The sequence below is a fragment of the Salarias fasciatus genome, chromosome 5 (genome assembly GCF_902148845.1).
Source record: "Salarias fasciatus chromosome 5, fSalaFa1.1, whole genome shotgun sequence".
Lineage (NCBI taxonomy): Eukaryota > Metazoa > Chordata > Actinopteri > Blenniiformes > Blenniidae > Salarias > Salarias fasciatus.
This window is the reverse complement of record NC_043749.1, coordinates 28,847,539-28,873,245: the sequence shown is the minus strand read 5'-3', so window position 1 is coordinate 28,873,245 and position 25,707 is coordinate 28,847,539. Positions and strand designations below refer to the sequence as shown.

At 43.6% G+C, this 25,707-nt stretch overlaps 1 protein-coding gene and 2 pseudogenes across 1 annotated transcript; all 3 read right to left on the bottom strand.

Annotated features, from left to right (window-relative positions):
- Nucleotides 1-4,049: 4,049 nt before the first annotated feature.
- LOC115388493 (odorant receptor 131-2-like) lies at nt 4,050-5,096 on the bottom strand. The gene is made up of 2 exons (XM_030091655.1): nt 4,965-5,096; nt 4,050-4,883 (listed from the first exon to the last, which is right to left on the bottom strand). Exons 1-2 carry the CDS (start codon nt 5,094-5,096, stop codon nt 4,050-4,052), a joined length of 966 nt encoding a protein of 321 aa, XP_029947515.1.
- A 3,867-nt stretch (nt 5,097-8,963) lies between these two features.
- Nucleotides 8,964-9,963, bottom strand: LOC115388492 (melatonin receptor type 1B-B-like; annotated as a pseudogene).
- Nucleotides 9,964-13,993: 4,030 nt separating this feature from the next.
- On the bottom strand, nt 13,994-14,993 carry LOC115388491 (odorant receptor 131-2-like; annotated as a pseudogene).
- Between the last annotated feature and the right edge of the window lie 10,714 nt (nt 14,994-25,707).

Below are 25,707 nucleotides of genomic sequence, written 5' to 3'. Positions count from 1 at the left end.
TGATCTCATTGATCCAGAGCTTTGCGAATACAGAACTGCCTCCAAATCAACTCTGGAAAGACCAATCAGTTGGTGGTGGATTTCCGCAGGCGCTGTCACAAACCCCCAACACCAGTGAAATCCAGGGCAGGGACATTGAGAGAGTGGACTGGGTCTTCACCTCAGCAATAAACTCTACTGGCAGTCTACAAGAAGGGCCAGAGCAGACTCTATCTGCTCAGGAGACTGGAGACTGAGGTCTTTTGGGGTGCAGGGGCCACTCCTGAAGACTTTCTATGACTCTGTGGTGGCCTCAGCTATTTTCTATGGAGTGGTCTGCTGGGGCTGCTGACAGGAGGAAGCTTGATCGGCTGATCAAGAAGGACAGCTCTGTCGTGGGGTGTCCTCTGGACCCAGTGGGGATGGTGGGAGAAAGAAGGAAGTTAGCTAAGCTAACATCCCTACTGGACAGGGTCTACCATCCCATGCAGGACACCCTGAGGGCCCTGCAGAGCTGTGTGAGTGACAGGCTGCGTCACCCCAGCCTCCCTGCTGCCATCAGACTCTACAACCAGTACTACACAAAATAAAACAAAAAACACCACACACTCTCCGAAATGTCAAGACAGTCTTCACTTTAATTTGTCATGTGCAATCATGTGATGAGAGGCCTGTGGCTGATCGGTCTGTGCTGCATCCTGATCTTCTGGAGGATTAAGAAGATGTCGGTCATTTCAAATCAACGGGCAAAAACTGACGCTGTCAGTTTGTGCGAACTCTTTTGAAAGCGGGACAATTTGGGTTATGGACGATTGAGATGCAAGTTGGATGTCACCAACACCGAGAGGGTTAAACTCAGATTTTGTCTGAAAAAGGTTAAGAGCCAAGCAGAGGAAAGTCAATGACTCCTTCCACACCGGCGGGGTGGTACTCTGGCCAGGGGAGCGCTTGCTCTTTGAGCAGCTTATCATGGAGATTTTGGAAGATTATTTGATCAGATATCCAGGAGATTAAAACACTCTACTAGGTGCTGAGGACTTCTGGCTGCAATGCTAAAGACCTGAAAGTTCCGTAAGAGACTGAATACGCATGTCACAGAATGCCATATAATCTGCTTCACCCAGGGCCCTTGTAAATGAGGATTGATCGTGGATCGCTTTGTATGCTGTCCATGTATACACATGCATTTAACACGATTGTTTTCAATCGGATTGAAAAAACACCCATGCAGGTGTGCAGGTGTGAAGAAGACTGCCTTGAATCTGGGTTTTAAATGGACAGTGATTTTAAATAAGATTCATGGATGAGCACAGTGGTTAAGTACAGCTTCTTCCACCTTTGGAAGTTGGACAAAGTGAAGCCTATTCCTGCACGTGAGTGCTTTGAGACACTAATTCATGCCTTTATTACATCTCAGCTGGATTACTGTAATGCACTTTATGTTGGAGTCAGCCAGTCGTCTCTCGCTCGTCTTCAGTTTGTCCAAAATGCTGCAGCGCGGCTACTGACTGGAGTAAGAGGGAACACACCACTCCCATCCTGGCCTCCCTCCACTGGCTACCTGTGCACTTTAGAGTCCATTTTAAGATTCTTCTATTTGTTTTTAAATCCCTGAATGGTCTTGTCCCACCTTACCTCTCTGAACTGCTTCACCCCTACACTCCTGCTCGGCGCCTCAGGTCAGCTGATCAGCCACTCCCAGAGGTGCCCTGGTTCAGACAGAGTCTTGCGTCAGCTGTTCAGCTGCTCATGGAGTTGCCGAGGTCCAAGCGTAAGCTAAGAGGGGACAGAGCTATTTCTATAGCAGCCCCTAAGCTTTGGAATGAACTGCCATTGCGCACCAGACAGGCTACCTGACTGTCTATTTTTAAGAAAGATCTTACACATTTTTATTTACTGTCTTTTAACTCAGCCTGAGACTCTGCCCCTGTTTTTTTTTACCGTTTTATCAAATGTCTTTTTGTTGTTTTTGTTGTTGTTTTCCTTGTTCGTATTGCATTTTATCTTGCACTTGCACTTTTTTATGACTTTGTGCAACACTTTTTGCCAGAAGTAGTTTTTTTTTAAAGGTGCATTAAGGAGTTTGTACGGTTTATGCGAAACAGCGCCCCCTGCAGGCCTTGGGCGTAATGCAGCTTAGTGAAAAACTCGTTCCTGTGGCTCGCTTGCACGGAAGAGGGGGACTCCGTTTTCGCTCGTTTAGTAGCGCTCAAGTAAGATTTAAGTTTCTTTTACCTGGTGGAGTCTGTGCTGGAGTTGTGGCAGTGCTAGAAGCCAGTCTGTTCTTACTTTCTGGAAGATCCTGCTCAGTTGTTGCTCACTAAGCATCTGGCGGAGTAATGGCGGACAAAACGAAACTCAAGGAGCCGGAGCGCGCATTACGTCATTCCTTTCAAATTCTCCCCAAAAAAATGCTGGAGCCGGACCGGGACTGCAACTTTCAAGTGACAATTTAGCGCTGTTAGAGGTACTTGTAATGAATATGTCAGGGCACATTGTACACATCATTAAAAATGTGTAACATATTTATGGTGGAAAAAAAGTATTTTTAAGGTTGTAAAACTCCTTAATGCACCTTTAAGTGCTATACAAATAAAGTTGGATTGAGCAGAGTATGAGACAAGACACCAAACTTCATTTGTAACTGTAGATAGCATTTCTACATTTGTAAAAGAATAATAAAACACAATAGATGTATGTCAATAGAAGTCTGTACTTCCATTTAGAAGCTGCCTTTGAAAGATCAGGTCTCCATGGCTGTATCTCTGTTGCGTCATGTGACACACTTTGCGCCAACAGGGTTCCTTTTTTCTGCAAGAAAAAAAAATACAAACTTCATGCTCCATCGGCTCAGTTGGACGATGAATTATATTAATGGAACCACGCCTCATCTTGTGATCAGCAATGGTAACATCGATGTAATGCCAGAATAACAAATTAGTTAGATTGCTTGTAGCTAGAAATAATAATGTGTTAGTAACATCATTTATTTTAACACAGTTACTCCCATCTCTGGTGGAGGGACAAGTTTGTTCCCTTGTTGTCGAAAAATTAAAAAGCAATCCTGTTCTTGTTTGACTCTAACTAATACTAAAATGTGTTGCTTTCAAGAGTTTTACCATAAAGTAATCAAATATTTCCTGGTTTAACTGAAGACCCATGTTAATTATTTGCATATTTTCTGAGTTTTTCGTTGATTAATATAACTAACATCAGTTGTCTTGTTTACATAAAAAATACCAGAAGCAAAATATTTACATATACATTATTATAAATTAATTACTGTTCTTTCTTGGCACAATCAACAAGACAGAAACAAAGTGAGTCCCGTTGATGTTTTTAACCATAACGTCATTAGCTGTGTTGTTTTGTTGGTTCACATAGCTGACAAGACAGCAGAACGTAGGCTGCTTTTGTGTGCTGATATTTCAAGTGAAAATGGCAGAAACTCTATGAGTGGGTGCTGTTGTTTGTTTTTGTACTGAAGCTACACTCATATGCAGAGAACAAGATGCTATAAAGATTAACGAGAATGCAGACACTTGTACAGACAGATGACCAAGTTGGATTACAGGTGACACTCAGTTTTGAAACTTCCAAGTCCAGGAGAATATAGACTGGGAGTCATGACATGCTGGAGCTTCAGTTCCTCCATCATTTCCCCTAAGCACCCTAACAATAATAATAATAATAATAAAAATAATAATAATAATGCATTGGTCTTATATAGCGCTTTATAGGACACTCAAAGAAGCTTTACATTCCATTATTCATTCTCTCCATACCGGGTGGTGGTGAGCTACTATTGTTGCCACAGCTGCCCTGGGGTAGACTGACGGAAGCGAGGCTGCCAATCTGCGCTATCGGCCCCTCCAACCACCACCAACCATTCACTCTCACAACTTTCATAGTTAGGCAAGATGGATGAAGCGTCATGCACAACGACAGTTTTACACCTTCGGGAGCGGGGATCGAACCACCAACCTTCCGGTTATAAGACGACCCGCTCTACCATCTGAACTACTGCCGCCGGACCAAATAAATAAATAAATAAATAAATTGCATTTTCATTAGAAATCATTGTCACGGAAATGAATGAATGTTAATAATGACCTTTTCTGAGTCTTTAGTGGATGAATATTTGCATTATCTGTGAAGAGCAGATACCTCTTCAGGTACTTCCTGAACGTCTTGTCTCTTATCCCATAAACTATTGAACTGATGAGTCGAGGCAAAATGTGGATGAAGAATGCAAGCACGAAGTGAACATTTGCAATATTTCTGGGAAAAATGACAGCCAGTCCTTCTAAGATCAGGTTCAACAGGAAGTTGAGCATACAGAGCAGCAGTTGAAAACCGTGAAGCAGGATGGTGTTTCGAGCTTTCTTAGCATTCGCAATAGCTGCTTTTGCAGCAAACAAAACCTTGAAGTATGCAAAGAAAACAGTGAACCAAATAAGTACTAAAAATAAAATATCAGATATCGGCCTCTTAATTTCCAGATTAATGTTCTTAAAAACAATTTTCCTCAGGCACCTCTTTCTCGAAAGAAGGAAATCTGTGGTTTCTGTTCCCAATGTGACAAACACATCTGGAAGGATTGAAAGTGAGTTGACCAGCCAGATCAGAGCGATCAGGACGTACGTCCTCCTGACAGAACAGATCTGTGAGTGATGGAGAGGGAAGCAAACGGCCACGTAACACTCTACAGACATCAGAGCGATGGTCAGAGGGTTGTTCTGATTGGACAAAACAGCCGCCATGATCAGAATGATGCATAATGAGATGTTGATTCCAGATGAGTTGTAAATCAGGGCTTGGAGCAGGATGTACACTATCAACAGGATAATGTCGTTGATGACCAGGTGGATGTACAGGATGTACCGGGGATTCGTGTAGAAAATCTGAAACAGCACAGCATTGATTTAAATACACAGGACACTATTGAGAGCAAACTGACAGGATCAAAGTGTGGTGGATCAAACCTGGTGTCTGGTGAAGATGTGCACCAGCATCCCATTGATGTAGATGATGGAGACACAGACAGTCACGGTTACCATGTTCTTGATTAAGGCTTCTGTTAAGAAGTCCCGATAGATCTCTGTTGTCTGATTCATTCCAATGTCTGAAAGACTACAAAAAAATCTGAAAAACGTTGCCAAGTATTCGCAAAAATGAAAGCTGCTTTCTCTATAATTCAAATCATCAGATGATAAATATTCTGCAGCACTGTTAAAACTTTAACTGTGTGCCTGTTTTTATGGTTAAATTATAAACTTGCTAAAGCAGACATGTCAACGTGTGTCTCCCACCCCCTCCCCTAATCACTGTGAAAAATTTCCTAAAGTAAATAAAATATTATTTTGACCAAGTCAAAGTAATTTACACCACAATTAAATATCTCTTAACTGTAGGAATCTGCTTCTATAGTGTCAGATTATACATTAAACCAAACAGGGAATGGAAGTATTCATTCATTCTATTTCTAGATCACTTTGTCCTTTTCAGTGGCTCAGGGGGCTGGAGTCAATCCCAGCACCCTGGACAGGTCGCCAGTCTGTCGCAGGAAGTGCAGCGGGACCCTCTGTCAGATAGCAGAGGAAGTGCCATGTACAAATATAGTGATATATGAAACATTTAAGAAAATGAGAATAAAGGAAAAAAATGTTCCGCTAATTATTGAAATAAGAGTAATTCTTTGCCGTATTATTCATAGTAAAGAGCATAATCTTTTGATAATGTTGACTTAAAAACATGTCAGCTTAAATAAGTGAAAAAATCTGAATGTCAGAAGTGCAGATAAAAAAACAAAAACATGTTCACTGCACTGTGGTGCTGCTTCTGCGTGCATGAGTGAGCATTTCCTAAAGATCTGATTTTTCTTTCTCTACACTTGTGTCCATTCTAATCGGTCCTGCTTGGTCATGAATTTTAATTAGAGAAATAGAGACAAATATGATGGGTGGAAATTTTACTCCAAGAAACTGGTATTTGCAGAAATTAAGCATTCAGAAATCAAAAGAATTTCAAAAAGTAACTCTGAATCTATATACCGTGTTAATAACACAGTCATTTCCACACAGAAAATTCAAACAATGAAACACTCACCTGCAGAAATCTGTCTGACGTCTGAAAGGATGGGAGGCAGTCCCAGTTTGATTGTAATTTATAGATTGCCGTGCTTGATAAACTCATGCAGTGTGTGTGTGTGTGTGTGTGTGTGTGTGCGTGTGCACACGTGAAGGCAATCCTAAAAGTTGTTGAGACATTTGTAAAGCTAATATTACACTAGCATAAAAATTACAAAAAGAAAAACTACATTCAACAGCTGCTCTTAATCTTTGAAATGTGTTTCTGCATGACTACAGTGATATGAAAGTATTGTTGCATCTTCAGTTAAATATTCGGTGCATCCAGCGGACTGTGGCTGCAGGAACGGACTGAGTCACGTCTCGCCAACAGGACACAGAGACACAGAGCCACTGCGGCAGCTCTCTCTCTATTTTGAGGCGTGAAGACAGAATATTGGTCAAACATTATGATGGAGAACCGCCATGACCCACATGTGCTGTATATGTTCTTAACGCCCCACAGCCTGTCTGCATAGAACCATCCTCTGAAACGTGTGAGAACTTTCTTCAGTTTTTCATTGATAAGGTTGTTTCCACCAGGGCCCTGATTTTGACACCTGACCATGATCCCTCTGACTCTGTTCACTGCTCTGGTGTATTTGATAAGTTGGAGCCAGTGACCTTATCATCCTTACAGGATCTGGTTGCCCACATTAAGCCCTCAGGTTCCCCCCGAGATGCTGTTCCCCCACATCTCTTTAAAGACATTTTTCCCTGCATTGTTCAGCTTGTCCTTGCTGTCATTAACAGCAGTCTGTCCTCTGGTGTTGTCCCTGTACATTTTAAACATGCAGTGGTACAACCCCTTCTAAAGAAACCCGGCCTGGATCAGGCTGTCCTGGCTAATTTTAGGCCCATCTCAAAGTTGCCCTTCATTTCAAAAATCCTGGAGATGGTTGTCTCCCTGCAGCTGAAAAACCATCTGGACAATCATAACATCTAAGAGGTCTTCCAGTCCAGTTTTAAACTCCTGCATAGCACCGAGTCAGCTCTACTCAGGGTTTTTAATGACATCCTCCTGGTGAATGACTCTGGTGACTATGCGGTTCTGGTTCTGCTGGACCTGACTGCTGCATTTGACACCGTGGACCACAATATCTTGATATCGCGACTGCAGCACATGATCAGCATGAGTGGTCCTGCACTGCAGTGGTTCAGGTCCTACCTGACAGACAGAGCTGTGTGTGTTTGTCTGGCCAGCTCTGAATCCTTTTCCACTCCTCTGTCTTATGGGGTTCCACAGGGCTCAATCCTGGGGCCACTGCTTTTCTCTATATATTTATTGCCACTAGGGTCCATCCTGAGAAAGCACGGCATCTCCTTTCATTGTTATGCGGATGACAACCAGTTATTTGTCCCATTAAAAAAGAAAGAAGCTTTCTCATTAGTGCCTCTAATACGGTGCCTTACACATGCATTTAACACGATTGTTTCAATCGGATTGAAAAAACACCCATGTAAACTGGGCCACTGTTATGTGGACGTCAGCCAGATCTATGTCCCATTGAAAAAGAAAGAGGCCTTCTCATTAACGCCTCTACTGTGTTGCTTTGAGGACGTTAAACCCTGGATGGCCCTAAGCTTTCTGAAGTTTAATGAGAGTAAAACAGATGTGATTGTGTTTGGTCCCAGTGATTCCTGTGAACCTCCACCTGCTGACTTGGGCCTCTTGACTCCACATGTGAAAGAGATTGTTTAAAATCTGGGTTTTAAAATGGACAATGATTTTAAACTGGATTCACAGATAAGCGCAGTGGTTAAGTCCAGCTTCTTCCACCTCAGGAAGCTGTCCAGAGTGAAATCTATTCTTACACACCAGCACTTTAAAACAGTAATCCATGCCTTTATTACATCTCGGCTGGATTACTGTAATGCACATTATGTTGGAGTCAGCCAGTCGTCCCTCACATGTCTCAAGTTGGTCCAAAATGCTGCAGCGCGGCGACTAACTGGAGTACGTAAGAGGGACCACATCACTCCCATCCTGGTCTCCCTCCACTGACTCCCTTTGAACTTTAGAGTCCATTTTGAGAATCTTTGATTTGTTTTTAAATGTAATGCCGGAATAACTAATTAGTTAGATTACTTATATCTAAAAATAGCAATACCGTTAGTAACATAAATTATTTTAACGGAGTTACTCCCATCTCTGGTGGAGGGACAAGTTTGCTCCCTTGTTGTCAAAAAATTAAAAAGCAATCCTGTTCTTGTTTGATGCTGCAGCCTAATGCTAAAATGTGTTGCTTTCAAGAGTTTTACCATAAAGTAATAAAATATTTCCTGGTTTAGCTGAAGAGCCATGTGAATTGTCTGTACATTTTCTCAGTTTTTTATAGATTAATATCACTAACATTGTCTTGTTTACATAAAAATGTCAGAAGCAAAAACCATGGATGTTAGCATTATTTAATTTCTTGACACAATCAACAAGACAGAATCAAAGTGAGTCCAGTTGATGTTTTTAACCATAACGTCATTAGCTGTGTTGTTTTGTTGGTTCACATAGCTGACAAGACAGCAGAACATAGGCTGCTTTTGTGTGCTGATATTTCAAGTGAAAACGGCAGAAACTCTGTGAGTGGGTGCTGTTGTTTGTTTTTGTACTGAAGCTACACACATACAGTGTGCAGAGAACAAGATGCTATAAAGATTAACGAGTATGCAGACACTTGTACAGACAGATGACCAAGTTGGATTCAAGTCACACTCAGTTCTGAAACTACCAAGGCCAGGAGGATATGGACTGGGAGTCATGACATACTGGAGGTTCAGTTCCTCCTTCTTTCCCCTGAGCACCCAAAGGAAAAAAAATAAAATAAAGATAAAAATTTGCATTTTCATTAGAAACCATTGTCACGTACATGAATGAATCTTCACAAAGTTATCTGTGAAGAGCAGATACTTCTTCAGGTACTTCCTGAACGTCTTGTCTCTTATCCCATAAACTATTGAACTGATGAGTCGAGGCAAAATGTGGATGAAAAAAGAAAGCATGAAGTAAAGATTTGCAATACTTCTGGGAAAAATGACAGCCAGTCCTTCTAAGATCAGGTTCAACAGGAAGTTGAGCATACAGAGCAGCAGTTGAAAACCGTGAAGCAGGATGGTGTTTCGAGCTTTCTTAGCATTCGCAATAGCTGCTTTTGCAGCAAACAAAACCTTGAAGTATGCAAAAAAAAACAGTGAACCAAACAAGCACTAAAAATAAAATGTCAGATATCGGCCTCTTAATTTCCAGATTAATGTTCTTAAAAACGATTTTCCTCAGGCACATCTTTCTTGAAAGAAGGAAATCTGTGGTTTCTGTTCCCAATGTGACAAACACATCTGGAAGGATTGAGAGTGAGTTGACCAGCCAGATCAGAGCGATCAGGACGTACGTCTTCCTGACAGAGCAGATCCGTGAGTGATGGAGAGGGAAGGAAACGGCCACGTAACACTCTACAGACATCACAGCGATGGTCAGAGGGTTGTTCTGATTGGACAAAACAGCCGCCACGATCAGAATGATGCATAATGAGATGTTGATTCCAGATGAGCTGTAACTCAGGGCTTGGAGCAGGATGTACACTATCAACAGGATAATGTCGTTGATGACCAGGTGGATGTACAGGATGTACCGGGGATTCGTGTAGAAAATCTGAAACAGCAAGGCATTGATTTAAATACACAGGACACTATTGAGAGCAAACTGACAGGATCAAAGTTTGGTGGATCAAACCTGGTGTCTGGTGAAGATGTGCACCAGCATCCCATTGATGTAGATGATGGAGACACAGACAGTCACGGTTACCATGTTCTTTATTAAGGCTTCTGTTAAGGAGTCCCGATAGATCACTGTTGTCTGATTCATTCCAATGTCTGAAAGACAACAAAAAAAAAAAAAAAAAAAAAACATGGACCAGCATCTGAAAAACGTTGCCAGGTATTCGCATGAATGAAAGCTGCTTTCTCTATAATTCAAATCATCAGATGATAAATATTCTGCAGCACTGTTAAAGCTTTAACTGTGTGCCTCTTTTTATGGTTAAATTATAAACTTGCTAAAGCAGACATGTCAACGTGTGTCTCCCACCCCCTCCCCTAATCACTGTGAAAAATTTCCTAAAGTAAATAAAATATTATTTTGACCAAGTCAAAGTAATTTAAACCACAATTAAATATCTCTGAACTGTAGGAATCTGCTTCTATAGTGTCAGATTATACATTAAACCAAACAGGGAATGGAAGTATTCATTCATTCTATTTCTAGATCACTTTGTCCTTTTCAGTGGCTCGGGGGGCTGGAGTCAATCCCAGCACCCTGGACAGGTCGCCAGTCTGTCGCAGGAAGTGCAGCGGGACCCTCTGTCAGATAGCAGAGGAAGTGCTATGTAGAAGTATAGTGATATATGAAACATGAGAAACATGAGAATAAAGGAAAAAATTGTTGCGCTAATTATTGAAATAAGAGTAATTCTTTGCCGTATTATTCATAGTAAAGAGCATAATCTTTTGATAATGTTGACTTAAAAGCATGTCAGCTTAAATCAGTGAAAAAATCTGTTTGAATGTCAGAAGTGCAGATAAAAAAACAAAAACATGTTCACTGCACTGTGGTGCTGCTTCTGCGTGCATGAGTGAGCATTTCCTAAAGATCTGATTTTTCTTTCTCTACACTTGTGTCCATTCTAATCGGTCCTGCTTGGTCATGAATTTTAATTAGAGAAATAGAGACAAATATATGGGTGGAAATTTTACTCCAAGAAACTGGTATTTGCAGAAATTAAGCATTCAGAAATCAAAAGAATTTCAAAAAGTAACTCTAAATCTATATACCGTGTTAATAACACAGTCATTTCCACACAGAAAATTCCAACAATGAAACACTCACCTGCAGAAATCTGTCTGACGTCTGAAAGGATGGGAGGCAGTCCCAGTTTGATTGTAATTTATAGATTGCCGTGCTTGATAAACTCATGCAGTGTGTGTGTGTGTGTGTGTGTGTGTGTGTGTGTGTGTGTGTGTGTGTGTGTGTGTGTGTGTGTGCGCGCGCGCACACACGTGAAGGCAATCCTAAAAGTTCTTGAGACATTCATAAAGCTAATATTACACTAGCATAAAAATTACAAAAAGAAAAAGTACATTCAACAGCTGCTCTTAATCTTTGAAATGTGTTTCTGCATGACTACAGTGATATGAAAGTATTGTTGCATCTTCAGTTAAATATTAGGTGCATCCAGCGGACTGTGGCTGCAGGAACGGACTGAGTCACGTCTCGCCAACAGGACACAGAGACACAGAGCCACTGCGGCAGCTCTCTCTCTATTTTGAGGCGTGAAGACAGAATATTGTCAAACATTATTATGGAGAACCGCCATGACCCACATGTGCTGTATATGTTCTTAACGCCCCACAGCCTGTCTGCATAGAGACACTTCTGAGGAAGGCTGCAGCTTGGCAGCCGAAACATGTCAAGGTAGGCAAAAATAACCTCTGGCCTGTATATACGAATCCAAACCATGCATAGAACCATCCTCTGAAACCTGTGAGAACTTTCTTCAGTTTTTCATTGATAAGGTTGTTTCCACCAGGGCCCTGATTTTGACACCTGACCATGATCCCTCTGACTCTGTTCACTGCTCTGGTGTATTTGATAAGTTGGAGCCAGTGACCTTATCATCCTTACAGGATCTGGTTGCCCACATTAAGCCCTCAGGTTTCCCCCGAGATGCAGTTCTCCCACATCTCTTTAAAGACATTTTTCCCTGCATTGGTCAGCTTGTCCTTGCTGTCATTAACAGCAGTCTGTCCTCTGGTGTTGTCCCTGTACATTTTAAACATGCAGTGGTACAACCCCTTCTAAAGAAACCCGGCCTGGATCAGGCTGTCCTGGCTAATTTTAGGCCCATCTCAAAGTTGCCCTTCATTTCAAAAATCCTGGAGAAGGTTGTCTACCTGCAGCTGAAAAACCATCTGGACAATCATAACATCTAAGAGGTCTTCCAGTCCGGTTTTAAAGCCCTGCATAGCACCGAGTCAGCTCTACTCAGGGTTTTAATGACATCCTCCCGGTGAATGACTCTGGTGACGATGCGGTTCTGGTTCTGCTGGACCTGACTGCTGCATTTGACACCGTGGACCACAATATCTTGATATCCCGACTACAGCACATGGTCAGCATGAGTGGTCCTGCACTGCAGTGGTTCAGGTCCCACCTGACAGACAGAGCTGTGTGTGTTTGTCTGGCCAGCTCCGAATCCTTTTCCACTCCTCTGTCTTATGGGGTTCCACAGGGCTCAATCCTGGGGCCACTGCTTTTCTCTATATATTTATTGCCACTAGGGTCCATCCTGAGAAAGCACGGCATCTCCTTTCATTGCTATGCGGACGACAGCCAGTTATTTGTCCCATTAAAAAAGAAAGAAGCTTTCTCATTATTGCCTCTAATACGGTGCCTTACACATGCATTTAACACGATTGTTTCAATCGGATTGAAAAAACACCCATGTAAACTGGGCCACTGTTATGTGGACGTCAGCCAGATCTATGTCCCATTGAAAAAGAAAGAGGCCTTCTCATTAACGCCTCGACTGCGTTGCTTTGAGGACGTTAAACCCTGGATGGCCCTAAGCTTTCTGAAGTTTAATGAGAGTAAAACAGAAGTGATTGTCTTTGGTCCCAGTGATTCCTGTGAACCTCCACCTGCTGACTTGGGCCCCTTGACTCCATATGTGAAAGAGATTGTTTAAAATCTGGGTTTTAAAATGGACAGTGATTTTAAACTGGATTCACAGATAAGCGCAGTGGTTAAGTCCAGCTTCTTCCAACTCAGGAAGCTGTCCAGAGTGAAATCTATTCTTACACACCAGCACTTTAAAACAGTAATCCATGCCTTTATTACATCTCGGCTGGATTACTGCAATGCACTTTATGTTGGAGTCAGCCAGTCGTCCCTCACATGTCTCAAGTTGGTCCAAAATGCTGCAGCGCGGCGACTAACTGGAGTACGTAAGAGGGACCACATCACTCCCATCCTGGTCTCCCTCCACTGACTCCCTTTGAACTTTAGAGTCCATTTTGAGATTCTTTATTTGTTTTTAAATATAATTCCGGAATAACTAATTAGTTAGATTACTTATATCTAAAAAATAGCAATACCATTAGTAACATAAATTATTTTAACGGAGTTACTCCCATCTCTGGTGGAGGGACAAGTTTGCTCCCTTGTTGTCAAAAAATTAAAAAGCAATCCTGTTCTTGTTTGATGCTGCAGCCTGATGCTAAAATGTGTTGCTTTCAAGAGTTTTACCATAAAGTAATAAAATATTTCCTGGTTTAGCTGAAGAGCCATGTGAATTGTCTGCACATTTTCTCAGTTTTTATAGATTAATATCACTAACATTGTCTTGTTTACATAAAAATGTCAGAAGCAAAAACCATGGATGTTAGCATTATTTAATTTCTTGACACAATCAACAAGACAGAATCAAAGTGAGTCCAGTTGATGTTTTAACCATAACGTCATTAGCTGTGTTGTTTCGTTGGTTCACAAAGGTGACAAGACAGCAGAACGTAGGCTGCTTTTGTGTGCTGATATTTCAAGTGAAAACGGCAGAAACTCTGTGAGTGGGTGCTGTTGTTTGTTTTTGTACTGAAGCTACACACATACAGTGTGCAGAGAACAAGATGCTATAAAGATTAACGAGTATGCAGACACTTGTACAGACAGATGACCAAGTTGGATTCAAGTCACACTCAGTTCTGAAACTACCAAGGCCAGGAGGATATGGACTGGGAGTCATGACATACTGGAGGTTCAGTTCCTCCTTCTTTCCCCTGAGCACCCAAAGGAAAAAAAATAAAATAAAGATAAAAATTTGCATTTTCATTAGAAACCATTTTCACGTAAATGAATGAATCTTCACAAAGTTATCTGTGAAGAGCAGATACTTCTTCAGGTACTTCCTGAACGTCTTGTCTCTTATCCCATAAACTATTGAACTGATGAGTCGAGGCAAAATGTGGATGAAAAAAGAAAGCATGAAGTGAAGATTTGCAATATTTCTGGGAAAAACGACAGCCAGTCCTTCAAAGATCAGGTTCAACAGGAAGTTGAGCATACAGAGCAGCAGTTGAAAACCGTGAAGCAGGATGGTGTTTCGAGCTTTCTTAGCATTCGCAATAGCTGCTTTTGCAGCAAACAAAACCTTGAAGTATGCAAAAAAAAACAGTGAACCAAACAAGCACTAAAAATAAAATGTCAGATATCGGCCTCTTAATTTCCAGATTAATGTTCTTAAAAACGATTTTCCTCAGGCACCTCTTTCTCGAAAGAAGGAAATCTGTGGTTTCTGTTCCCAATGTGACAAACACATCTGGAAGGAATGAAAGTGAGTTGACCAGCCAGATCAGAGCGATCAGGACGTACGTCCTCCTGACAGAACAGATCTGTGAGTGATGGAGAGGGAAGCAAACGGCCACGTAACACTCTACAGACATTAGAGCGATGGTCAGAGGGTTGTTCTGATTGGACAAAACAGCCGCCACGATCAGAATGATGCATAATGAGACGTTGATTCCAGATGAGTTGTAAGTCAGGGCTTGGAGCAGGATGTACACTATCAACAGGATAATGTCGTTGATGACCAGGTGGATGTACAGGATGTACCGGGGATTCATGTAGAAAATCTGAAACAGCACAGCATTGATTTAAATACACAGGGCACTACTGAGAGCAAACTGATAGGATCAAAGTGTGGTGGATCAAACCTGGTGTCTGGTGAAGATGTGCACCAGCATCCCATTGATGTAGATGATGGAGACACAGACAGTCACGGTTACCATGTTCTTGATTAAGGCTTCTGTTAAGAAGTCCCAATAGATCACTGTTGTCTGATTCATTTCAATGTCTGAAAGATTAAAAAAAAAATCTGAAAAACGTTGCCAGGTATTCGCATGAATGAAAGCTGCTTTCTCTATAATTCAAATCATCAGATGATAAATATTCTGCAGCACTGTTAAAACTTTAACTGTGTGCCTGTTTTTATGGTTAAATTATAAACTTGCTAAAGCAGACATGTCAACGTGTGTCTCCCACCCCCTCCCCTAATCACTGTGAAAAATTTCCTAAAGTAAATAAAATATTATTTTGACCAAGTCAAAGTAATTTACACCACAATTAAATATCTCTTAACTGTAGGAATCTGCTTCTATAGTGTCAGATTATACATTAAACCAAACAGGGAATGGAAGTATTCATTCATTCTATTTCTAGATCACTTTGTCCTTTTCAGTGGCTCAGGGGGCTGGAGTCAATCCCAGCACCCTGGACAGGTCGACAGTCTGTGGCAGGAAGTGCAGCGGGACCCTCTGTCAGATAGCAGAGGAATTGCTATGTAGAAGTATAGTGATATATGAAACATTTAAGAAAATGAGAATAAAGGAAAAAATTGTTCCGCTAATTATTGAAATAAGAGTAATTCTTTGCCGTATTATTCATAGTAAAGAGCATAATCTTTTGATAATGTTGACTTAAAAACATGTCAGCTGAAATAAGTGAAAAAATCTGAATGTCAGAGGAGCAGATTAAAAAAAAAAAACATTCACTGTGCTGTGGTGCTGCTTCTGCGTGCATGAGTGAGCATTTCCGAAAGATCTGATTTTTCTTTCTCTACACTTGTGTCCATTCTAATCGGTCCTGCTTGGTCATGAATTTTAATTAGAGAAATAGAGACAAATATGATGGGTGGAAATTTTACTCCAAGAAACTGGTATTTGCAGAAATTAAGCATTCAGAAATGAAAAGAATTTCAAAAAGTAACTCTAAATCTATATACCGTGTTAATAACACAGTCATTTCCACACAGAAAATTCCAACAATGAAACACTCACCTGCAGTAATCTGTCTGACGTCTGAAAGGATGGGAGGCAGTCCCAGTTTGATTGTAATTTATAGATCGTCATGCCTGATAAACTCATGCAGTGTGTGTGTGTGTGTGTGTGTGTGTGTGTGTGTGTGTGTGTGTGTGTGTGTGCGTGCGCGCACGTGAAGGCAATCCTAAAAGTTCTTGAGACATTCGTAAAACTAATATTACACTCGCATAAAAATTACAAAAAGAAAAACTACATTCAACAGCTGCACTTAATCTTTGAAATGTGTTTCTGCATGACTACAGTGATATGAAAGTATTGTTGCATCTTCAGTTAAATATTCGGTGCATCCAGCGGACTGTGGCTGCAGGAACGGACTGAGTCACGTCTCGCCAACAGGACACAGAGACACAGAGCCACTGCGGCAGCTCTCTCTCTATTTTGAGGCGTGAAGACAGAATATTTGTCAAACATTATGATGGAGAACCGCCATGACCCACATGTGCTGTATATGTTCTTAACGCCCCACAGCCTGTCTGCATAGAACCATCCTCTGAAACCTGTGAGAACTTTCTTCAGTTTTTCATTGATAAGGTTGTTTCCACCAGGGCCCTGATTTTGACACCTGACCATGATCCCTCTGACTCTGTTCACTGCTCTGGTGTATTTGATAAGTTGGAGCCAGTGACCTTATCATCCTTACAGGATCTGGTTGCCCACATTAAGCCCTCAGGTTCCCCCCGAGATGCTGTTCCCCCACATCTCTTTCAAGACATTTTTCCCTGCATTGGTCAGCTTGTCCTTGCTGTCATTAACAGCAGTCTGTCCTCTGGTGTTGCCCCTGTACATTTTAAACATGCAGTGGTACAACCCCTTCTAAAGAAACCTGGCCTGGATCAGGCTGTCCTGGCTAATTTTAGGTCCATCTCAAAGTTGCCCTTCATTTCAAAAATCCTGGAGAAGGTTGTTTACCTGCAGCTGAAAAACCATCTGGACAATCATAACATCGAGGAGGTCTTCCAGTCTGGTTTTAAACCCCTGCATAGCACCGAGTCAGCTCTACTCAGGGTTTTTAATGACATCCTCCTGGTGAATGACTCTGGTGACGATGCGGTTCTGGTTCTGCTGGACCTGACTGCTGCATTTGACACCGTGGACTACAACGTCTTAAAGGAATATTTCACCCAAACAATGATTTGGCCTCATTTTCTACTCACCCTTTTGCCGAGGAAATCTATGGAGCACTTTTTTGATGTCTCAAATGCAGCCGGAGATCCAGGGGGATTTTCGTTGTCAACAAACTTCCATATGACAGGGACCGTTAGAGCCCGAAAGAAAAAGGTCCATAAAGTCCACAAAACGTGCCTATTTTCCTTCATACTGCTCGTCCGCTGTAATCCCAGTTTCCTGAGCGGGTAACGTCCATAATTAATTCGAAACGAGGTCGTTTAATACATTTTTGGAGTCTAAACAGTGCTCTCTCGTACTGCCCCAGTGCACGTCAACGCACGCTCCCTGCACTACGGAAGCCGCGGCAGACCAAGCCAGACGCTTGTGCGCTTTCAGCAGGACACCAAAGTCAAAGTTTTAAAACAGGAGCCAATCACTTTTGTGATTGTCCACAGCTCGGTCACTCACAGCAGAATATAAACAGTGGAATTTCTTCTTCTACGCTTGCAATTTAGCAGAGTCGTCGCTGACAGCGCGCAAGCGTCTGGCTTGGTCTGCCGCGGCTTCCGAAGTTCAAGGAGCGCGCGTTTATTCTTGCATTTGTACTTATATCTTGTGACTTTGTGCAGCACTTTGTGCCAGCTGCAGTTGTTTTTAAAGTGTTATGTAAATAAAGTTTAGTTGAGTTGAGTTGAGTTGAGCGTGTCTGGGCAGGTGTAGATAGAAGTGTGATAATCTCCAAGCTTGTGCTTTTATTTGTGAACTGAAACCGGAGTTTTGTTCTCTGACTGTTCTTTGACTGTTTTTCTTTCGGGAGCCATACCCACGTGCATGCACCCCCGCGAGCACGTCGCTTCGCTCCCACCTCAGACCCGCACGGAGACACAGCCAGAGCTGCGCCGTCCGTGTGAGTGACAAAGAAGCAGCACGCTCCATCTTCCCTCTTTATGCTAATATTCGGCCGCGATATTTTACAAACGAGAGCGCGAAGCTCGGATCCGGGCACTCGTCCACGCACGTGCCCACGTGTCGCCCCCGCCCCGACTCACAAGCGAGAGGTGTGGAGCGGATTTACTCAAATTAATATGTCAATAAACTACTTAAAGTAATTAATTACTTCCGGGAATCCTTAATACTTAATCTAATACGGATTACCCAATGTAAACCCCAATAGGGTGTTAGCTTTTCCACCGCTGTTGAAGGCCACTGCTGTGTTTCATTCGCCTGCTATCATCGCCAGTCCTGCCCGGTCATTGTCTGGAGGGAGCCGCTGTGCGGCCGCTCCTTCTCCCGAGCATGGCCCCAGCTGAAACTTACGGGCTTAGTCGTCAAGCGTCTGCTGTGTAGGCGGTGTATTCCCCCTTCTCTCAGCTCGTCGCACTACTGTTGTTTTCTGACCTGCTGCAGGAGGAGCAGGGAGCCGCAATGTGGCTGTTGCCGGTGCTGGATGGAGCTTTATCTATGCTACTATCCTTGTGATCTGCGTCTGCAGTGTAGGTGGCCTTCGCCTCCTTCCCTCAGCTTCTCGCAGATAGGGAGTTTCATGAAGAAAAGAGAGCTGGGTGCAAAAGAATGGATGGCTCTCACCACTGCACTGCCTGTGGGACCCCCTATCAACAGGATCAACACCGAGTGGCAGCTTCCCTCGGAGGTGGACCAATTGCACGGGGAGCTGGAGGAGATGAGATCTGTCCTGTGAGAATGGCAGCCTGCCATTCCTGTGCATAAGGCGAGGATGCCACCCACCCGGACCATGCCAGTGCAGCAGGATGACCTCTGCCCCAGTTCTCTGCTGACTCTCCCACACAGCTGATGGTGTGAATGGGGGGCGGTGCCTTGAGGGGGGCAGGGTGCATTTTACCTGCTGGCTCACACCTGCCCTGCTTCCCTCATGCCACACTGCTGCAGTGGTGCTGCTTGGGCAGTATCAGGCTGCAGTGGGGTTTCTGCATGGTGGCGTTTGTTCTGCCTTGAGGGCTTTGCACCACTGAAAAGGGTAAGTTTAGCTTCCCCCTTACTTCACCGATCCACAATATGTCCACGTGACCACTCGTGTTGTGTCTGCAGCATGTTTGCATGTGCAGCTGACTGCAATTTGCGTCATCCGTTCGCTGCTGGGGCTGGCTCGTTGTTTCTCATTGTAGCTGTTTCCTCGTCGACAGGCTCTCTGCGTAGCTGTACAACTATCCATGACTCCTTCACCTGGCTCACCTGTGAGGGTTGGCTCCTTTGTCATGAACAATATTGCACTTCAGAGTACTGATTTTAAAATGTTATTTGCAGGCAATTCTGAAACCTACACTGTGGTTGTTGTTTTTTCTTTGGTTGGCTAAAACCTCTGTTATTGTTGTCTTTTTATTTAATTTTCTTTCTTTCTCCAATAATTTTTGTTTCTTTTCTTATCTATTCTTTGTGGGTTTTGTGCATTTGACTTGTTTTTGGGTCCCAAGTGGGTACCCAGTCTCTTGGTGGTGGTGGTGATCCGTTGTTTGCAGTGACATCCACTCTGGGTGTCCTTGGTTTGTGGTGCCACGTGGTGTGTAGATCCACCTTGTGTGTGTTTGTGTTTTCTGGCTGCCTGGTAAGCCCCTATCCTCGTTCCTTTGTATGGGCGGAGTTCACCTATGCCGGCCTCGGCTACAACGTGAAGATGTCATGTTCTTTTTCACAGATGTTTATTGGTTTCACCTCCACCAAACACCGTACAACTAATAACAGAATGCAAAACACAAAATATAGCAAAATGATTAACCCCAATACCAGTATCTAAAAAAAAAACAGTATATACACATTTACAGAGGAAAAATGAACGTACCACTTTGGCCTGCTTATGGCTAAGGCTGGAGTCTTCTTTTCTTTTTACATCTTGCCTTAATATGACAAACTTCACAAATCGAGGCGATCTTCTGCCATCAGCTGCTCGGACATGTAAAACTTCTGCTGACATCGCATCACTCGGAAGCGGAACTCGGAAGCGGAACTCATTCGAATAAATAGAATTTTCCCCAACTTATCAATAAATAAATCCAGGTATATCTTCAATTCTTAGCAAAGTGCTTAAGTTAATATACAAAAACAAACATTACTTGTCGTGCTTCTTCATAAATACAACATACAAATAAATGCAGTATAAAATTATTTACAGTGCAACACTGCCACCTATAGGATTTTAAATGAAATTCCATGTAAATATCACACCATCCGTTACATCACCCATGATCCTAGTGAATTTAGATTGTACTTTGCTCCTCCATATCTATGGTAAACCCCTTTTTTGGTATAATAAAATTGTTGTCATATTTTTGGGAATTGCATCTTTGGCACCCTAATTAGTTTTTTTTTTTTTTTTGATAACCCCACCCCCACCCAACTGTGTCCTGGGGCGAAATTCCCCAGGTGGCGTTGTCTGCGGCATTAAACTAAAAATTCCACCACCCTGCCACACCAGTACATGTCCCCAAGGAGGATGTCTGTCCCTTGCAGCTTCTGCCTCTCATTTTTATGAGGGTGAGGGTGAGGGTGTCGGGGTGACAGTAGCTCAGTTGGTAGAGCAGGTCGTCTTATAACCGGAAAGTTGGCGGTTCGATCCCTGCTCCCGCAGGCATAAAACTGTCGTTGTGTCCTTGGGCAAGACACTTCACCCACCTTGCCTAGTATGAAAGTTGTGAGAGTGAATGGTTGGTGGTGGTCGGAGGAGCCGATGGCGCAGATTGGCAGCCTCGCTTCCGTCAGTCTGCCCCAGGGCAGCTGTGGCTACAATAGTAGCTTACCACCACCCAGTATGGTGTGAATGAATAATGCAATGCAATGTAAAGCGTCTTTGAGTGTCCTGAAAAGCGCTATATAAAACCAATGCATTATTATTTTTATCAAGTCTCCGTGGTATCAGAGCCGAAATCTGTGCGGTCGGCTCAGAGATTGATTGGTGAGTGAGACAGGATGATTAAACACATGCTGTTATGCATGCAGCCTTGGAATGGCTGCAGGTGGAGGTCCCACAACCGGCCTGGCCTTCTCCCATGAGCGCCTTCTTCCAGAGCAGGCAGCCCCCTTAGGGGGTTGGGGAAGGTGCGTGTATGTGTATATGTGTGTGGGTGTGTATGTGTGAGTATGTATGTTTTTGTATGTGTGGGTATTTATGTAGGTGTATGTGAGTGTGTGGGTGTGTATCTGGATATGTATGTGTATGTGTGTGACTATGTATGTGTAAGTGTGTATGTGTGTGGGTATGTATCTGTGAGCGTGTATGTATGTGTGTGTGGGTGTGTATCTGTAAGTATGTATGTATGTCTGTACGTGTGGGTGTATATGTGTGGGCGATTGGAGCTATGTATGAGAGAGTGCGGTGTCCTGTGGGGGGTGGCCCCGGTGGGCCTGGGGGCGGTGGGCCCTGGGTCTGGGTCCTTCTGCTGCCCCCTGTCTGTCACCTTCACTCCTCCTGATACATGATGGGTGTGTGTTTCTTGGGTCGGTGGCTCTCTGGCCATGGTCGCTGTCCGCCCTGGTCCTGGAGAGGGGGGGTGGCGCTCCTGGCCCTGTCCTTCATCGGGGGGCTCCTGGGTGACGGGGGTGCTGCGGCATCCCCGGACCCCTCTCCCCCCCGCTCTCATGCACACACACGTAGGGCTTTGGGAGGCGGGCTTATCAAGTTGGGTGTGGTGGAGGGGGCCATCTAAATGGCCCCAATCACTGCACGCTTCGGTGGCTCGCCTCTCAGTCTTAATTGCACTTAGTCATCTAACATGACCAAATACATACAAACACACACGACGGGGGGTCTTGGCGCGCCGTGTCGGGGGTGGGGCTGTTCAGGTAGCTAGGTTGCGTGTGGTGAGTCGACAACACTGTTTTGTATTGTGACTTTGTACATAGATTGTGCCCCCCCCCCTCCCCGTTCTCCCTCTCTTTATCTTTCTCTCTTTCTGTCCCTGCTCTCTGAGCGTTTCCGTCCCGGTCCTGTCCGGCAGTCATGCCGGATGCCAGCTTTAAATAAAGGCAGCAGCAGGAGGAGACTCAGTCTCATCCTGCTGCTAACATTAAAATCTGTTCGGATAGTAAAGGGCTACAATCATACAATATTGCACGCCCCAGCTGCCGAACAGGACAAGGGGAAAAAAAAAAAAAGAGCAGGCAGCCCCCCCCTTACATGTTTCTTGACCATACCTGAGGGGAAGGCACGTACTCGCACGGTCAGTCAACACCTTGGTCACCTTCCACGTCAACCACCAGGGCGGCACCAAGTGTGCCCGGTTATTGCAGGCCTCCCAGCAACTTCTCAGTTGGGCTACGACTTGTCTGGATTGTAGGCCATATATTTGCCTGAGACGTGAACCTGCTATCAGACTCCCTCTGCAGTCAGAGTACTTCCCCAGGAGAGTGGTGCTTCCATCCGGGGGTTGTTCAAACGATTTGAGGTCTGATTTGAGGCAACCTTGGGCAGATGGCCTCCGTTAAGCCTTTTGCCTCTTCTTCTGAGGGGACAAACAGAAAACTCTCTTGGCTAAAATCTCTGGGACCAACAGGAAGGCGGCCATCTTGGATACAAAATTCGCCACCATTTCGTTTTTCATTTTTGAAATGAACTGAACTCTTACTTCCTTTCTTCCAAATGAGCCCAATTTCAGCACACTACATCTCGACACATTGACTTTCAATAATCAGCCAGCACCCTGGACAGGTCGCCAGTCTGTCGCAGGAAGTGCAGCGGGACCCTCTGTCAGATAGCAGAGGAAGTGCTATGTACAAGTATAGTGATATATGAAACATTTAAGAAAATGAGAATAAAGGAAAAAAAATGTTCTGCTAATTATTGAAATAAGAGTAATTCTTTGCCGTATTATTCATAGTAAAGAGCATAATCTTTTGATAATGTTGACTTAAAAACATGTCAGCTTAAATAAGTGAAAAAATCTGTTTGAATGTCAGAAGTGCAGATAAAAAAAACAAAAACATGTTCACTGCGCTGTGGTGCTGCTTCTGCGTGCATGAGTGAGCATTTCCTAAAGATCTGATTTTTCTTTTTCTGCACTTGTGTCCATTCTAATCGGTCCTGCTTGGTCATGAATTATAATTAGAGAAATAGAGACAAATATGATGGGTGGAAATTTTACTCCAAGAAACAGATATTTGCAGAAATTAAGCATTCAGAAATCAAAAGAATTTCAAAAAGTAACTCTAAATCTATATACCGTGTTAATAACACAGTCATTTCCACACAGAAAATTCCAACAATGAAACACTCACCTGCAGAAATCTGTCTGACGTCTGAAAGGATGGGAGGCAGTCCCAGTTTGATTGTAATTTATAGATTGCCGTGCTTGATAAACTCATGCAGTGTGTGTGTGTGTGTGTGTGTGTGTGTGTGTGTGTGTGTGTGTGCGCGCACACACACGTGAAGGCAATCCTAAAAGTTCTTGAGACATTCATAAAGCTAATATTACACTTGCATAAAAATTACAAAAAGAAAAACTACACTCAACAGCTGCTCTTAATCTTTGAAATGTGTTTCTGCATGACTACAGTGATATGAAAGTATTGTTGCATCTTGAGTTAAATATTCGGTGCATCCAGCGGACTGTGGCTGCAGGAACGGACTGAGTCACATCTCGCCAACAGGGCACAGAGACACAGAGCCACTGCGGCAGCTCTCTCTCTATTTTGAGGCGTGAAGACAGAATATTTGTCTGCATAGAACCATCCTCTGAAACCTGTGAGAACTTTCTTCAGTTTTTCATTGATAAGGTTGTTTCCACCAGGGCCCTGATTTTGATACCTGACCATGATCCCTCTGACTCTGTTCACTGCTCTGGTGTATTTGATAAGTTGGAGCCAGTGACCTTATCATCCTTACAGGATCTGGTTGCCCACATTAAGCCCTCAGGTTCCCCCCGAGATGCTGTTCTCCCACATCTCTTTAAAGACATTTTTCCCTGCATTGGTCAGCTTGTCCTTGCTGTCATTAACAGCAGTCTGTCCTCTGGTGTTGTCCCTGTACATTTTAAACATGCAGTGGCACAACCCCTTCTAAAGAAACCCGGCCTGGATCAGGCTGTCCTGGCTAATTTTAGGCCCATCTCAAAGTTGCCCTTCCTTTCAAAAATTCTGGAGAAGGTTGTCTACCTGCAGCTGAAAAACCATCTGGACAATCATAACATCTAAGAGGTCTTCCAGTCCGGTTTTAAACCCCTGCACAGCACCGAGTCAGCTCTACTCAGGGTTTTTAATGACATCCTTGTAAATGACTCTGGTGACTATGTGGTTCTGGTTCTGCTGGACCTGACTGCTGCATTTGACACCGTGGACCACAACATCTTAAAGGAATATTTCACCCAAACAACGATTTAGCCTCATTTTCTACTCACCCTCATGCTGAGGAACACACTGGAGCACTTTTTTGATGTCTCAAATGCAGCCGGAGATCCAGGGGGATTTTCGTTGTCAACAAACTTCCATATAAAAGGGACCGTTAGAGCCCGAAAGAAAAAGGTCCATAAAGTCCACAAAACGTGCTGATTTTCCTTCATACTACTCGTCCACTGTAATCCCAGTGTCCTGAGCGGGTAATGTCCATAATTAATTCAAAACGAGGTCATTTAATACATTTTTTTAGAGTCTAAACAGTGCTCTCTCTTACTGCCCCAGTGCACGTCAACGCGCGCTCCCTGCACTACGGAAGCCGCGACAGACCAAGCCAGACGCTTGTGCGCTTTCAGCAGGACACCGAAGTCAAAGTTTTAAAACAGGAGCCAATCACTTTTGTGATTGTCCACAGCTCGGTCACTCACAGCAGAATATAAACAGTGGAATTTCTTCTTCTACGCTTGCAATTTAGCAGAGTCGTCGCTGAAAGCGCGCAAGCGTCTGGCTTGGTCTGCCACGGCTTCCGTAGTTCAAGGAGCGCGCGTTTATTCTTGCATTTGTACTTATATCTTGTGACTTTGTGCAGCACTTTGTGCCAGCTGCAGTTGTTTTTAAAGTGTTATGTAAATAAAGTTTAGTTGAGTTGAGTTGAGTTGAGCGTGTCTGGGCAGGTGTAGATAGAAGTGTGATAATCTGCAAGCTTGTGCTTTTATTTGTGAACTGAAACCGGAGTTTTGTTCTCTGACTGTTCCTTGACTGTTTTTCTTTCGGGAGCCGCACCCACGTGCATGCACCCCCGCGAGCACGCCACTTTGCTCCCACCTCAGACCCACACGGAGACACAGCCAGAGCTACACCGTCCGTGTGAGTGACAAAGAAGCGGCACGCTCCATCTTCCCTCTTTATACTAATAATCGGCCGCGATATTTTACAAACGAGAGCACGAAGCGCCTGTCGGATCCGGGCACTCGTCCACGCACGTGCCCACGTGTCGCCCCCGCCCCGACTCACAAGCGAGAGGTGTGGAGCGGATTTACTCAAATTTAATATGTCAATAAACTACTTAAAGGTGAAATACACGATTTTCTCGAAAAGACGAAGCCCCACGTCTGTTACTCACTTTTTGAACAACGCGCATGCGCCAGACCATCCGCCCGGCTCTCCTGATTCTCCCAGGAAACGCGGAAGTGTACGAGCGCGATCTCCTCTTCTCCGG